This window comes from Adiantum capillus-veneris, chromosome 1, assembly GCF_014529385.1.
Source record: "Adiantum capillus-veneris isolate H3 chromosome 1, ASM1452938v2, whole genome shotgun sequence".
Classification (NCBI taxonomy): Eukaryota; Viridiplantae; Streptophyta; class Polypodiopsida; order Polypodiales; family Pteridaceae; genus Adiantum; species Adiantum capillus-veneris.
In genome coordinates, this window is record NC_140931.1 from 22,872,672 (window position 1) to 22,888,396 (window position 15,725).

At 44.5% G+C, this 15,725-nt stretch overlaps 1 protein-coding gene across 1 annotated transcript in view; it reads left to right on the forward strand.

Annotated features, from left to right (window-relative positions):
• The window catches only part of LOC147464417 (uncharacterized), a 57,327-nt gene extending 42,698 nt beyond the window's left edge, over window positions 1-14,629 (forward strand). Inside the window, exons 3-4 of the mRNA XM_086514813.1 lie at window positions 13,805-13,963; window positions 14,287-14,629. Of these exons, the coding sequence (XP_086370939.1) occupies window positions 13,805-13,963; window positions 14,287-14,397 (270 nt within the window). The 3' untranslated portion in view covers window positions 14,398-14,629. The remainder of the gene's footprint in view (window positions 1-13,804; window positions 13,964-14,286) is intronic.
• The last annotated feature ends 1,096 nt before the right edge of the window (window positions 14,630-15,725 follow it).

Sequence of the window (15,725 nt, forward strand, 5' to 3'; positions counted from 1 at the left end):
AATGAATGATGAACTTTGCTCAAGATGAGTGCTCCAAACTGTGCTCAAGGGTTCCTTTAATTTAAGGAAGGGAGAGCCTTCCGTTCTTAATGAGAGAGTGCAATGGACACTAACAAAGTGAATGGACATTGTGCGTGAAAGTGCATGAGAGTGAGAGATAGAGAGAGAAGAGAATACGACACCAGACGTCACGTGACACATCCAACCCTATGTGTCCGTGGACAAGCTACAGCATGATCAGGGTTCAGTTAGTCCAGTCAGTCTAGAATAGGAAGTGGTCTGGCACTTTTTGTGAGTCTATTCGTAGACCGTGCATGCCCAGTTACTTAGCATAGATGCATATCCTCCGGTTGCACACAGCATGATCATCAGTATTCCCTTCAGAATCCATTAGATTTAGTCAAGGGAATTTTCCAGTGCATTTAGCCTATTTTCCCCATTTTTTGGTATTTTTCACTTATTATTTGTAAGTGACTTTCCAACAAAAGTAGGTAGGGCAATTTTGCTAAGTTAATATATAAGCAAACCCAAGTTAGCACTTTTTGGCAGAAGAGGCAGCAGGAGCACATGCTCAACAGGCACCTTCTCAGCAAGAACCCGCAGAACCCCCAGCACCCTTGGCGTTTTTACTCTCCATCCTCGCCACAGTTACCCCAGCGTTTTCCAGTTTGCATGGCGCCAGCACTCCCCCTAGATTCTTGGCGTTTTCAGTAGCAGATCGCCATAGCATTTTCAGTTTCCTAGCGTTTGCAGATTCCCCATCATCGCCAACTTTTTCTCAGCCGTAGCGTTTTTGCTAGCGTTAGCAGTCAAATCTGCGTTTTTGGTTTAGCCCTTACCGCATCAGATGGTCAGCGTTTTCAGCCCTATTGGACAGGAGCAGATTCAGCCCTAGTTGGTTGCAGAAGACCCCCATTTTCAGCCATAGAAAACGCAGCCAAAACAGTCATTTTCAGCCATTGAAACAGCCCCGAAATTCAGCAGATAGAAGACCACAGATTTCAGCCCTAAAGTCATCGTCCTCATCACCGTCGTCGTCATCGGCATAGTCCCAGATTGCATCAGTCCATTGCATCATCATTGTACCACTTTGTGCAATCATAAGTAGACCACTCTCGCCGACGAGAGTGGGGCCTTCAGAGGAGGGTTTTACAACGTCTCTGGTGTCGTATCTCTCTTCTCTCTCTATCTCTCAGTCTCATACACTTGCACACACAGTGTCCATTCACTTTGTTTGTGATCATAGCATTCTCTCATTAAGAACGGAAGGCTCTCCCTTTCATAAGAACTAAAAGGAACCCTTGAGCACAGTTCGGAGCACTCATCTTGAGCAAAGCGCAAGCATTCATTCCGCTGCACCTAAAACCAGAGATGTTGTAAAACCCTCCTCCGAAGGCCCCACTCTCGATGGCGAGAGTGGTCTACTATTGATTGCACAACCGGTACAAGACTCTGACGTACTTGAGAACTGTGATGCAATGTGCAACTAGGGTGATGTCGACGGCGACGACTTGGCTCTCTATTCGGCTGAAAATGGTGTTGAAGTAACCGCTGAATTGGCTGGATGCTGTGGCTGCAAAAACGCTATCTGGTGGTATTCTGAATGCAGCTGAAATCCACTGCGGTACTGCTGTCCAAAGACGCTATGAGTGGCTGAAAACTGCTGCTTCAAACACTGAAATGGCAAGCCCAAAAACGCTGGTTTAGGTTGCCAAAAAACGTTGAATCAATGCTGTGGAAAAACGCTGGCGGTGGTTGGGAATCTGCTGATGCAATGATGCGATTGGAGACTCCAATGCAAGGCTAGGAAACACTGTATGCAGAGGCTATGTTCTTGCTGAATTTGCTGGTTATAAGCGCTGTCTGAGATCGCCGGATAGGCTGAATAAAACACTGATGAAGCTTGGGAGAAAACGCCAGCCAAGGGTGGGGGTCTTGCTGAGAGAGAGAGGGGGAACTTGTTGCACTTATGCCTGTGTTCTCCTTGCTCTTCTGCCCAATAGTGCTAGCCTAGGTTTGCTTATATATTATCTTACCCAATTTGCCCTACTCTGTTCCCAACAAAAGTCATTTAAAATAATAACGGAAAAATGTCAAAAAATAGGGAAATTAGGTTTAATGCACTAGAAAATGCTCTTGATGGATTCTGTTGGATTCTGATGGTAATGCTGATGATCATGCTATGTGCAACTAGAGGATATGCATCTACTCTAAGTGCCTGGGCATGCACGGTCTGCGAACAGACTCACAAAAGTGCCAGAACACTTCCTAAGCTAGACTGATTGGACTGAGTGAACCCTTGTCATGCTGTAGCTTGTCCACGGACACATAGGGTTGGATGTGTCATGTGACACTTGGGTTTTGTTCTTAGTCAATGTGACAAGACCATCATCCAAGACTTGTCGTATGAACTGGTACCGTATATCTATGTGTTTGGTACGTGCATGAAACGTGGCATTCTTAGCCATATATACTGCACTCTAGCTATCACAACCAAGCACTGGAGCACGAGCATGAAGATCAAAATCTTCAATCTCTGCAGCACTTAGTGCCACAATTTTCTGTAGTCTTGAACACCAAGAAATAGCCCCACCACCAAGAGTGAAGACATACCCACTGGTGAATTTCCGAGTGTCAAGATCTCCTGCCATGTCTGAATCACAAAATCCCCGCAATTCCAATGTACCCTTTCCATAGCATATACATTTCTCGTGTACCTTTTAAGTACCGAAAAATGCATTTCACTGCTTCCCAATGTGGTTTGCCAGGATTAGACATAAATGTACTGGCAACACCCATTGCACGAGAAATGTTAGGCCGTGTGGCAACCATGGCATACATAAAAGATCCACAAGCTGATGCATAAAGTATACCCTTGATAGCCTTTGCAGCTACATCATCTTTGGGACAATTAGCTTTGCTAAGCTGCGGTTAAGGCACACCAAGAGGCTTAGCATCAGCCATATTAAACCTTTCAAGTACTTTGTGAATGTACTTGTCTTGAGAGAGAAATAACAAGCGTTCTTCTCTATCTCTTCTAATTTGCATGTCCAAAATGTGTTAGCTGTCCCCAACCTTTTATTTATAACCCTTGGCAACAAACCGTGCTTTGTACTTGGGCTCCCTGTTAATACATTTCACTTTGTAAACCCATTTGTTAGGGATAACTTTCCTACCCTAAGACAAAGGTATATGCTTCCATGTATCATTTGTATATAGAGAATTCATCTCGTTTTGCATAGCAAGCTCCCACTTACTCTTGTTCACACATGATTGTGCCTCTTCATATGTCAGAGGCTCATTTTCATCTTTCAACAAAATGCAATCCAAAGATGGTTGAAACCTTTGTGGGTGTCTTCTGACACGTGGTTCATGTTTTGTGGCAATGGGCCTACATCCTTAGGAATGTGCATACCATCATTAAGTGGCTGATTTTCAACATTTCCTTGCTGTTGTAATCTATTTTCAGCATGCTTTTTGTCACAAGACGGGCACCACATGCCAACGGAAAAGAACAGACTGAACAACTTTAAGCACTTGAATAACAATTGAATCGAAAGAGAGACGACACGGGGAGTGGCGAAGTTCCATCCCAGAGAGTATTGGCCCCAAACCTTGGCGTCCCTTTCGGTATTTCTTTATATTACTTGAACTCAGTACAATGCCGGTACTCCACCCTCTGCACCTGCGTAGTGAAGCATGCCAGAGAATGAGCCCTCTGCACATATTTAAAGGCCCTTGCCCTCGAAAGGAGTTACATGAAAAGCAGTAAACTCAAAAGCATCTAGTCCAAAATTTGCAAGCGCAAAAGCAGGAAAATCCGTACAACTGTGCCACGTCAGCAGCCAACGTAAAACGCGGAAATCCATACAATCTACCACGTCAACAGCAAGCGTAAAATCCGGAATCCTGTACAATCTGCCACGTCAACAGCCAACATAAAATCGGGAATTCTGTACAAGATGCCACGTCATCATCTTCTACGCTTTTTGTGTGTGTGTGTGTGTGTGTGTGTGTGTGTGGGTTGCTTTACTTTGGGCCCCATCAGATGGATCTTCGCTGCTTCTGTTGCTTCTCTTAGGGTTTAGGCCCCTCGGTCGGGATATGCAAGTTGGCTCAGTTCTTCAGTGGCTTGACACGTCAGCAATTTGTGACATCCCCCCTTCTTGAAAGAAAGTAATCGTCTGCGATTACAACATATCTGCAAAATAACTCAAGTTAGCTCAAAAATTTCCGAGGGATAATCAATTTTCTCATTCCAAATCGAAGCTCTTGATTTCCTGGGTCGTTGGCTTCCGAAAAGAATCTCATCCAATAAGGAGTCTCATTCCATATCGGAACTCTTGATATCTTGGGTCGTTGATTCCCAGAAGTATCTCATCCAATAAGGAATATTCAGTGGTTGGCACATCACAATGCAACACAAATGCTCAGATATGCATGTTACAAGACACAATGAACAGTGCCGTTGAACACTCCTCTGAGACAAACGATCTGCGGTATGAAGCTGCTCAATGACTACCCTTGTCACTCCCCCCGCAAATAACCTGAAAAGGTTTGGGCCATGAGCTCAGAGGATTGGTACAACCAAACGCTCCCCAGACAACTTGTCTGCGTTGTTCGGAGGTTTTCTAGCATACAACGAAACGCTTCCCAGACATCCTGTCTGTGTCGTTCCGAGGTTTTCAAGCATACAACGAAGCGCTCCCCAGACATCCTGTCTGCGTCGTTCTAACATTCAGACAATAGCAAAACAACATTTCCCACTTTTCCACCTTGGAGTAAAATCACCAATCATTGAAACCAATATTAAAACCAGAGTCAAACAATTCAAATCGGCACCAAGACAGGTTCAAAACAGATACCATCCATTTCAAACAAATTTCAAACAGGATTACCAAACAAGTTTTCAAATAGAACTCAAACTTAAAAAGCATTCTCGAGATCAGTGGAGCTCAAAAAGTCGACTGACTTTCCATCCTGAAACTTGCACCAAAAATTAATAAGGTCGTAGCCGACCACAACATGGTTTATCAGCTCTTGGACAGACGGTCTTCCTCTGGCGGTAATGGTAGTCCCAAGAGATAGCAATCACACCGGACCTCCAAGGTTATCAGCTCGAGACGAGACACCTACTGAGAGATGTCAAGAAATTTCAAGTTAAAATCTGCTAGGATTTCCATGGCAAGCATTTTAGGATACCCCACTCTGCCAGAAGTTTCACTCCGAAGGAAGATGTCAGAAACCATATGACTTCGGGTAAATTTTTTCTTGAAAGCTTGCAAAGTTCTTGGAGCATGTGGCTTGGTAACTATAGACATCCACCCATTGCATGGCACTACCTCTGAGAAAAACGACAGCTTAAAGTTTTGATCCTTCTCTCCAAGTGATCTTTATGGTCTAGGCTCTGTAAGACATGAGCGATGCAAACGAGAGCGCGCACGATGCGCGATGAAGTAAGGGTGGGGGTGACTAATAAGTCTGGGGACGACCCACGATGATTCTTCAAATTCAATCCTAGTGAACTTTGGAAGCGCCACATTGCTCTGTCTTCTCTTTGGTGGGACTAGTATGCTTTCAGAAAAGCACACACTTGAAGCTCTCATACCACTGTCACAAGACAGGCATCACGTGCGATCAGAAAAGAATAGACTGAACAACTTTAAGCACTTCAATAACAATTGAACTGAAAGAGAGACGACACGGGGAGTGTCAAAGTTCCACCCTAGAGAGTATTGGCCCCAAACCTTGGTGCCCCTTTCGGTATTTCTTTATATTACTTGAACTCGATACAATGCCGGTGCTCCACCCTCTCCACCTTCGTATTGAAGCATGTCAGAGAATGAGCCCTCTGCACATATTTAAAGGCCCTTGGCCTCGAAAGCAGTTACATGAAAAGCAATAAACTCAAAAGCATCTGGTCCAAAATCTGTCAGCACAAAAGTAGGAAAATCCGTACAGCTCTGCCACGTCAACAGCTAGCGTAAAACGTGGAATCCGTACAATTTGCCACGTCGGCAGCCAACGTAAAATCTGGAATTCTGTACAAGATGCCACATCATTATCTTCTATGCTTTTTGTATGTGTGTGTGGGTTGCTTTACTTTAGGTCCAATCGGATGGATCTTCTGCTGCTGCTTCTATACTTGTCTTAGGGTTTAGGCCCCTCGGCCGCGATTTGAAGGTTGGCTCTGTTCTTGAGTGGCTTGACACGTCAGTAATTTGTGACATTCTTCATCATGTGCTTTACTCTAGGCCCCATCAGATGGATCTTCTTCTGCTGCTGCTATGCTTCTCTTAGGGTTTAGGCCCCTCGGCCGCGATCTGAAGGTTGGCTCTGTTCTTGAGTGGCTTGACACGTCAGTAATTTGTGACATTCTTCATCATGTACTACCCCATCCGGTGCATCCATTGGGTGCCCATGATCTTTTGGCGGTAGCACAACGGGTTGCTGCTAGTATCAATAGGAAAAAATCTTCATCTAATGGTTGATTAATGGCTACCTGTTCATGTTGAACTTTGACCTTCTTCTTATCAAGATCACTTTGTGTAGCATTATTTAGCAACTTTGCCTCATCAAACGCTACATCTCGGCTGCATACAATCTTCCTTTTCTGAGGTAACCAAATTTTGTAACCCATCTCTCCCTCATCTCCATATCCATGAAGATGCCCTTGATGGATTTCATGTCAAGTTTGGTTCGCAGTTCTACAGATACATGCACAAAGGCCTCAGAGCCAAAGACACGCAAGTGGTCATATGAAGCAGGTTTGCTAGACCAAACCTCTTTAGGACTGCCATTCTTTAAAGCACGATTCGGAGAGCGATTGCATACATGAATTGCAGTTTTAAGAGCCTCTCCCCAAAACTCCTGTGGGAGATCAGCCGTGGAGAACATGCACCTGATTCTCTCACAAAGTGTGCGATTATATCATTCAGCCAAGCCATTTGATGCACGGTTATAAGGTGTCAACTCCCGCTAAATGCCATGCATCTCACAAATCTTGTTGAACTCATTGGAGACATAATCTCCCCCATTATTTGTTCTAATTGCTTTCAATTTAAGCCCTTTTTGTGTGGTAACAAAAGCATGAAACCGTTTGAAAGCATCCAACACTTCATTTTTGCCCTTGAACACATACACCCATGACTTTCTACTAAAATGATCAATGAAAGTAGCGAAGTAACGTGCACCCCCATATGAACTAACAGTCATTGTGCATACATCAGTGTGTACCAAATCAAGAGCATTAGAAATTCTTAGCGACACCACAGTAACAAGAAGACTTCAGAGGATTTCCATATATACAATCATTACAAAAGTCGAGACCAAGGCCTTTTACATCAAATCTCCCTGAAGAAGAGAGAACCTAAAGGCCTTTCTGGCTTATATGGCCAAGTCTTTTGTGCCAAAGTTCTAATTGAGAATGGACTTCCATTTTTTCCAGGTAATTCTTTGCAATACAAGTAATATAAAGTCCTCTTGTTGCCTTTTACAATCAGCATAGAACCCTCGTGTACTTTCCAAGACCCACCACCAAAAGTAGTGAAATAACCTTTTGCATCCAGCTATCCCATAGATAGGGAACTTTTCTTAATGCAAGGGACATATCGTACATCCTGCAAAATCAGCTCTTGGCCATTTTCAAGAGCCAAATGAATGGTGCCAACATCCTCTATCTCACATGCATAGTTGTTGCCCAAGTAGACCTTGCCTAGGCATCCTATAGTGTATGAAGAAAATGACTCCAAAGGAGGAGTAACATGAAAAGAGGCACCGCTGTCCACTATCCAAGATTGGGACAGCCCATCATGGGCTGAAGGTAAAGCATCAATCACTTCCCGTTTGATGATGTGCCTATCACCTGTTGCTGCCAGAACATCTCCATTAATGCATGAGGCTGCAACAAGCACTCCTTCAGTGTTAGGAAGCTCTTCAATGACCACACTAGAAGCTACATTGTCTTTAGCAACTTCTTTAAGAGTTGTCATCATCTTCCTCGTCATCCTTAGTTTTCTTTCCCTATTGTTTCTTTCTTTCTTGCTCTTTCTTGTAGTATCGGCAATCTGGCTTTTTGTGCCCTTTATACCCACATTGATAGCAAGTCACTCCCAAGTCCAATATAGGAGGGCAAAGGGGCCAATGAAGTGACTAAAGGGGCAATGCTCGGAGTAGATAACTTGGCAGAGGCATCATGATCAACAGGGGGAGAAGCTATCTTGGTCCTAGAAGAACAAGTTCTATTTGCATCTTTGTGACGTTCACGTCTTTCATAAGATCTAGTTGCTATATGTCTATGCCTTCCACAATGGGTACATGTAACATTAGGTCGATTTTACTCGGTAGCATTGCCGGGTTATTCTTGTCGAGTAGTCACCCCACCACCACTAGCTACTAAAACGGTGTCACCTGCAACATGCTCAAGGAAATCCCAATCATGAAGATGCTGAGAAATCTGCCGCAAAGCAAACTCGGTAAAAGATTCTTCCAAGTGTTAACACGAGGAGAGGAACAAGGTTGTAATAGCATTACCGGGTTATTCTTGTCGAGAAGTCACTCCACCACCATGAGCTACTAAAACGGTGTCACCTGCAACATGCTCAAGGAAATCCCAATCTTGAAGATGCTGAGAAATCTGCCGCAAAGCAAAGTTGGTAAGAGATTCTTCCGAGTGTTAACACGAGGAGAAGAAACAAGGTTGTAATATAGAGAGAGACATACTGCGAGGGAAGCTTGGCCAATAGTCGAGTGGGCATATCCTTCAAAGTGATCACCTTGCCACAAACAAAAAGCTTGTCTCGAGTTGCTCCATACGGAAATAAGAGCATGAGGAGGACGGAACAACGACTACTCTAGGTTGAGAGTAGTCTTCTCAAGAACAAGGGTCTGATTGGGGGTAACCACCTCATAGAGGTTGCAATGGTATTCCCAAACCTAGAAAGAAGTCAAAATCACAAAATCTGTACAGTTGATGCAAAGGTAGGAAAACACCTTGCGGTTGCTCTCATTCCAGGTGTCAACCATGGCTTGCGTAACAACCGATGATGAAGTACAAGGTCTAGTAAATAATAAGCCAGTTGAGGAGGTAAAGAGTCACCAATGTAGAAGTAGTAATTTAGGAAGCCGAAATGGTAGGGCACGTGGTGTTGTTGCAGTCAATAAGCCAATCCCTTGAGTCAGTCGCCATAAGAATAACCATGATCTTCATCTTCCAAACCATAAAGTTGGAACGGTTTAACGTCTCCCTGAGGATAGTGTCGAAGGAGATTTGAACGCCACGCTCAAAAAGCAAAAAAGCCGACGTGTGGACGGAGTACATGACGAGAAACAGTCAAGGAACCCGGGAAGTTGCAGAGAGAGCAAAGAGTAGCAGCTGTCCACAACAAAGCGTCGAAGTAGAGGCCAGATAGCACAAGTCTAGGACCGGTGGTAGAGCAATCCGACTAGGAATTTGAGGGAGTAGATAAGGGATACCTGGCTGAAACCTGCAACACACTGGAGAATTTAAATGATGATGTTGAAGTCACGTGAGAAGAAAACAAAAGAACAAAAAGGTTCCCGAGGCCGAGGCCGAGGCCGGAAGAGTCGGTATGGAGATAGTAGGACAACCTTGGCTGCAAGGAGATGGAGGGGGATCCCTAAGATAGCAGTAAAATGCTGAAAGGCTACGCAAAGAAGAAAATGCTGGCGTAGAATGCAATCACAAAGGTGGAGCGTGCGCAAGAGCTGGTGGGGAGGGTGGAAGGGCGGATCTCAAAGAAGCACCACTTAGTGCTTTGATACCATGTTAGAGTATGCAGCAGAAGATAAACACGAATATGGGAACACGCAAGAACGTGTGTGTGTGTGTGTGTGTGTGTGTGTGTGAGAGAGAGAGAGAGAGAGAGAGAGAGAGAGAGAGAGAATTATCGTCCATGGAGGTCATATATGACCCATGGGACCAAAAACACAACATTACAACAATTCCTTTTCAGTGTGGGCCGATACATATCAGTTAAGGAGTGAGGGTCCATCAAGAGTGTAGAGTAGGGAAAAAGAGAAAACAAGAACCTAAGAAGGGTCGGTTGAGGGGAGAGCCGGTTTGGGATTTCGAAGCTCTTGGATGGTCGCTTTGCCACCTCGGAAGACTGCCCATTTGCCTTGCTTACGTGCTTCATGCATCTTCTTGAGCTCGCTCGCTTTACTTTTGAGTTGATTCATGGTCAATTCTTCAGCAATCCAAAGCTTTTTTCCCTTGAGAAGTCGAGATTGACATAGCAGCTTCATACGCTCATCTTTGTCCTTGAAAGTGAGTATGCAGTGCTCAGGTGGGACATGTCTATGTGTATCGTTGATCCAAGCAACAATTTCGTGCTTGATGTAGACATGTTGAAGAATGTCATTGAGCTTGGTGATTGCTTCTTCAAGGGTGCCCTCCGTGGTACACCACAGTGAGTGGTCCCCTAATCTTGACCTTGAGGCCAAGAGATTCTTGTAGCCTGCATTCTTGTAGGGCCGCCTGTATCTTGGTGTCAATCTTCTTATGTGTTGCTTCATGTGATTCTTTCTGCAGTGCGACGACAATTTTGGTTTGACTGCGTGTGCTTTTTCAAGCAGAGCTTGGCTCTCTACTTCCTTCGCATCTTCAAGCTTGCGTAAATGTTCTTTGAGTCTCTCATTCTCCCCGACGAGTTCTTGAATATGAGCCTCAAGGGCTGTGATTCGTGCTTCTTGGCGGGCGAGGGGGTCCTTCCTTGGTGCCGCTGCCACCGCAAGAAAGCTCTTGCGTGGAATATGGGTACCAAAGGACGGCATCAGGCTACAAAAGGGAATTCCTATTGAAACACACAGTGGTGCGTGAGATGAAGGGCTTATTTTGATTTAAATTTTTGGAGTGGAAGCATTAAGCCATGCTCTGTGTAGGCGGGATAACAAAGAATGAAGGTTTTCGACGAGCAGAGATGAGGCTTAGTTTTCGACGGGCTGAGAGGGAGGGAGGGGGTGGGGGGGGGCAGGGAGAGAGTCTCTTGAACCAAATCGACCTTGTACGCTGACGAGCAGGCCGTAGCAGGGCGCAGGTCACAGCAGAGTCACTCTTGAACCAAATCGACCTTGTACGTTGATGAGCAGGTCGTAGCAGGGTCGGACGCAGGTCGCAGCAGAGTCATGCTTGGGCATGGGGCAGGGCTTGTGTATTAACGCCCCCCCCATAGGGCCGCCCTCGCCTAGGGGAGACGTGCAGAGTATGAAGGCTAGTTTTCGACGAGCAAAGACGAGGCTAGGTTTCAGAGAGAGAGAGAGAGAGAGAGAGAGAGAGAGTCCATAACCCCAGATGCTAAAAGATGGACCAAAGGGTGGACTAGGGCTTCACCGATATAGCGAGCCAGCTCTGGTTGGGCAAAACCTTTAAAAACTACCACGGAAAATACACAAAACTGGGAAATAAATATAAAATGGGCAAAATGCCTGGTGCAAACCCTATATTTACCTAGAATCCCTACCAAGAGGGTGAAGGACGACCAACGCACAGCCAAGGGCGTGTGTGCACGTGAGAAAAGCCGCAAGCAAGAGTGAAAGCATCTGGAAGGTGAGCGTAAAGCTTTGACAGCTTTTTCCATTGCATGCCACTTCTATGGATGCGATTGTTGATACCAAGTGCGTGGGCAGCTGCCATAGTGAGCATCCACTCCGTGTATGATGGACTTGTGCCATGGGCCATACCTATAATGTGCAGTGGAAGTGAATGATGGTGTATGGCTCACGATGAGTGATCAGTGATGCTCAAGGTTCCTTTTATTGACGGGAAGGGAGAGCCTTCCTTGACTTAATGAGAGAATGTGCAATGACCAAAACAAGAGAGTGGAATGCAAACTGTGAGTGCGAGTGCAAGAGAGTGCTAGAGAGAGAGAGAAGAGACGACACGAGATGGGGTCCCAAACCCCCCTCCAAGGGCCCCCCAGAGAGGGATTTTCTTTATATTGCACAAAGTCTGGTACAATGCTTCTAGATGCTGTGGTACTTGACGATGACGATGATGTCAATGACGACGACGACGACGACGACGTTGTCAATGGGTTGAAATCTGTAAATGCTAAGATCTACTGCTGTGGATCTGCTACTGCTGCGAGGCAAGGGCTGATCTCCTGCTGTCCATGCCTGCAGGGGCTGAGAATGCAAAACGCTGACTGTCTAGAGGCTGAAAACAGAAAACGCTGGCTGATCGAGGCTGAAACTGGAAACGCCATCTAATCTGCTGTGACAGGAAAGTCTGCAGCGACGTTCTACTACCGGGTGGGAGCGGTTCGACAAGGTGAAGGGCTGATCTGAAAACGCTGGTCCTCAATGCTGAAAACACTGGTGTTCTTGGTGCAAAAACGCTGGGCTGATTCTGGAGAAAACGCTAGAGAACGCTTGAGGTGCTGCCTGTAAGCTTGGTACCTTCCTCCTTGTGCCTCTTGCCTCTTCTGCTCTCTACTGGCGCCCTGGGTTCCCCTGTATAGCTCCCAAGAGATGGGTCGAGCAGTGCTAGAGGAGACTCAACGATCTGGAAATTAATAAGTGATCAAGTCACTTATTAATTAAATGATATAAGAGATGGTTTCACGCGGTCGTCACTAGGTTCATGTGGTGGAACATGCTCATGATGCTAATGATCCTGGGTTGTGCAATCAAAAGGTATGCAGCTACTCTAAGTGCCTGGACATGCACGGCTTGCGTACAGGCTCACAAGGGTGCCAGAACACTTCCTAGGCTACCTAAACCCTAGAAGTAGGAACGGCTTGTCCACATGCACATAGGGTTAGATGTGCACGTGACAATGCCGTATCGTAATTCATTTAGAAAGCTTGCAAGATCAAGAGCATCTTGATCTATCATATCTGGTCATCATGATGTTAAGTCATTACAACTTATCCACTGCACATCCATAGGGGAATAGTTCTTGAATTCTGTCAAATATCTTCAAGGAGTCTTCCTTTAGGTAGACGGATCTTTTTCAGGAGCAATATCTCTTTCAATTTCTCAACCTTGCTTATTGGTGGCAAAGGTTTGAAAGAAAATGTGGGCTTGGTTGGAATGGAAGTGCAAGGCGTGGACAACAGCAAACGAGTGAGCTGGGAGTCAGCATGTTAACTTCAGAACCCTAAAATCAGCCCTTCTTAAGTTCTTACAAAGAGGCTTTAACCAACACAAACTCTATGCTGCAGCTATGAACCTTATATTTCCTCGATGTGTTGACCAACGTCCGCATGGAGTTTCAGTCTTGTGCATCAACCATGACACAAAACTAAGCTCGGAGTAGCCATGCAGAGGTGCGAAAGAAGAAAACAAAGGAGGAAAAGTGCATCATTGTCACTAAGGGTTTGAGTGGTGGAGCGAATGTTGGTTGGTATACAGGATTCCAGCAGGTGAGAGTTTGAAGAGCATTGGGAATGTTGAGAGAGCATTCTGCAGTGATTTGGATCTCTATTTTGGTGCGAGGAGTGGCCAGCGTACTCGGTTTCTCTGTGAGGGATCCTATATAACGTTGCTGCTCTCTCCTGTTTGGTGCTAATGTGCAGCTTTTATGGGCATTTTCTGAATATAAAATATAAAAGCAGGTCTTACTCCTGTTCAGTGATTGTTTCGATGAGCCAGTATTGTATGGCTTTCCAGTAGTGCAATTATTGGTGTGAAGGTAGTATTCACATGCGTGCTTAAATTGTTGGTGAAAGAGCTGCTCTCCGGAGCATTTATCTATTCGCATTCTGAACTCAGAGAGAACTAAGGCAGAAAGCCTTCCTGGGTTTTGACTTGGTATCTATTGAGTTCTGGTGATTCTTGGCAGTTTGCCGGACTTGATCCTCTCAAAGCCGGCAATGTGGTGCAGCTAGTCATGGTTCTTGGTCTCACTGTCGGGTGGATTTCCACTTACTTATTTAGGGTCTCTACAAAAGATATGACATATGCCAAGCAGTTAAGGGACTACGAGAACAAAGTCATACAGGTACATATTCTATGATTGCCATTCTGTGTGTAAAATGCTCGCTAGCAATCTAAATAGGACTCTCTTGCACTCTTTTCTAGGATAGGCATAGTGGTCTCCCTAGGTGATCGTACTTATACATTCCATAGCATATTAGAGGTAGGATGCATGAGCACGGGCATATAGATACTGCACATTATACATGCATCTCATGGCATTTTTTCATTTTTCTGCTTTATGATTTATGATACATAGAGACACGGATGCTTCTAGTACAATGGTTTGTCTCATAGGCCAATTTGATTTGGTTAGTATGATATTCAATTTATATTTGGGGTACCCAGAAACGGTTGGAAGAGCTACCTGAAGCGGAGTTGGAGTCTTTGCTGGCCCAAGTTGAAGAGGAAAAGCAGCAACTAAAAGCAAGACGAGCGAAAATGTCTAAACCTGAATAGAGATGTGAATAACTGGGCAATTTTCATGTATGATATCCCCGTCACTTTGAAAGTGATGGGGGCCGTTTATGGTCGAAGTATAAAAGGCTTACCTTTTGTCCTCCTTCCTCATTGTTCAGTTAATGGCAAGGCCAAATTTGTATAAATTTTAATGTCTCTAGCTTGTAGGTTCTGAAAGTTGGGTCATTTTGTATGGTTTTCCTGCTTATTTGCAAGTTTGTCATTTGCTATTGATGCGTTGTTGTGTTTTGATAATAATTGCAACAAAAGTTCCCAAGAACAAAATGATGTACTCGAACAAATTTTTTGGCACCATGGCATAATTTCAAAAGCCTCTCAACAAGTAGTTAGTTCCAATGGAAGAGCATTACCAAGAAGTGCCTACATAGTTCGGAAAAGGAGAAGCTCAAGAGAACTTAAACTAGTTGTAGTAGTTGGTGTTTGCAAGAATGCACACATCTTGCATCAAGAGAAGCTTTAGAGGGCACAAATCTGCTTTTCAAGGTGGTGCAATGAGATCAATCATCCTTCCATTCTTTTGAAACTCAAGAGTTTTATTAAATAAATCAAGTTTTTTAAAATCATGTAGCATGTAATCAATGCATGGTTGAGGATCATAATTGCAACAAACAAGAGCATGGCGAATCTGTAAAAATTCACGCAAATGCATACGAAAAATGAATCAAGCAGTATACCTTGTGTTGTGTGTATGTGTTGTATGATGAGGCACACAAGTGGAATGGGAAAGAGACTAAGAGAGCATGTGGTTGTGTGTACCCAATAGATCCTCCTACATTGGAAAAGCCTAAGAGACCACAAAGTTCCCCTTTCAGAATGGTGCATTGAGAACAACCATCCTTCCATTTTTTTGAAACTTGAGTTTTATCAACTAAATCAAGTTCTTTATCATGTAGCATATTGAAGGTATTCAACACATACAATGCATGATTGGGGATCATAATTGCAATAGCCCAAGAGCATGGCAAATCTAGAAAAATACACACAAATACATATGAAAAGTGAACCGACCATTATACCTTGTGTTGTGTGTGTGTTGTATGATGAGGCATACAAGTGGAGAGGGGGAGAGACTAAGAGAGAGCAAGAGAGCACACGATCGTAGGTACCCCATAGATCCTCCTAAATTGGAGTGTTATACATGCATGCAAGCTAGGAGATGAGAGATTAAAAAGAGAGAACGATACAGGATTGACGCCAATGCTACTCCCCTCATTCTACATCCTTAATGAACCCATGTAAGCTCTTATCTATTAATTTTAGAGAGGGCACAAAACAGAGATAGGTTACAAAAATAGAGAAACGTTTAT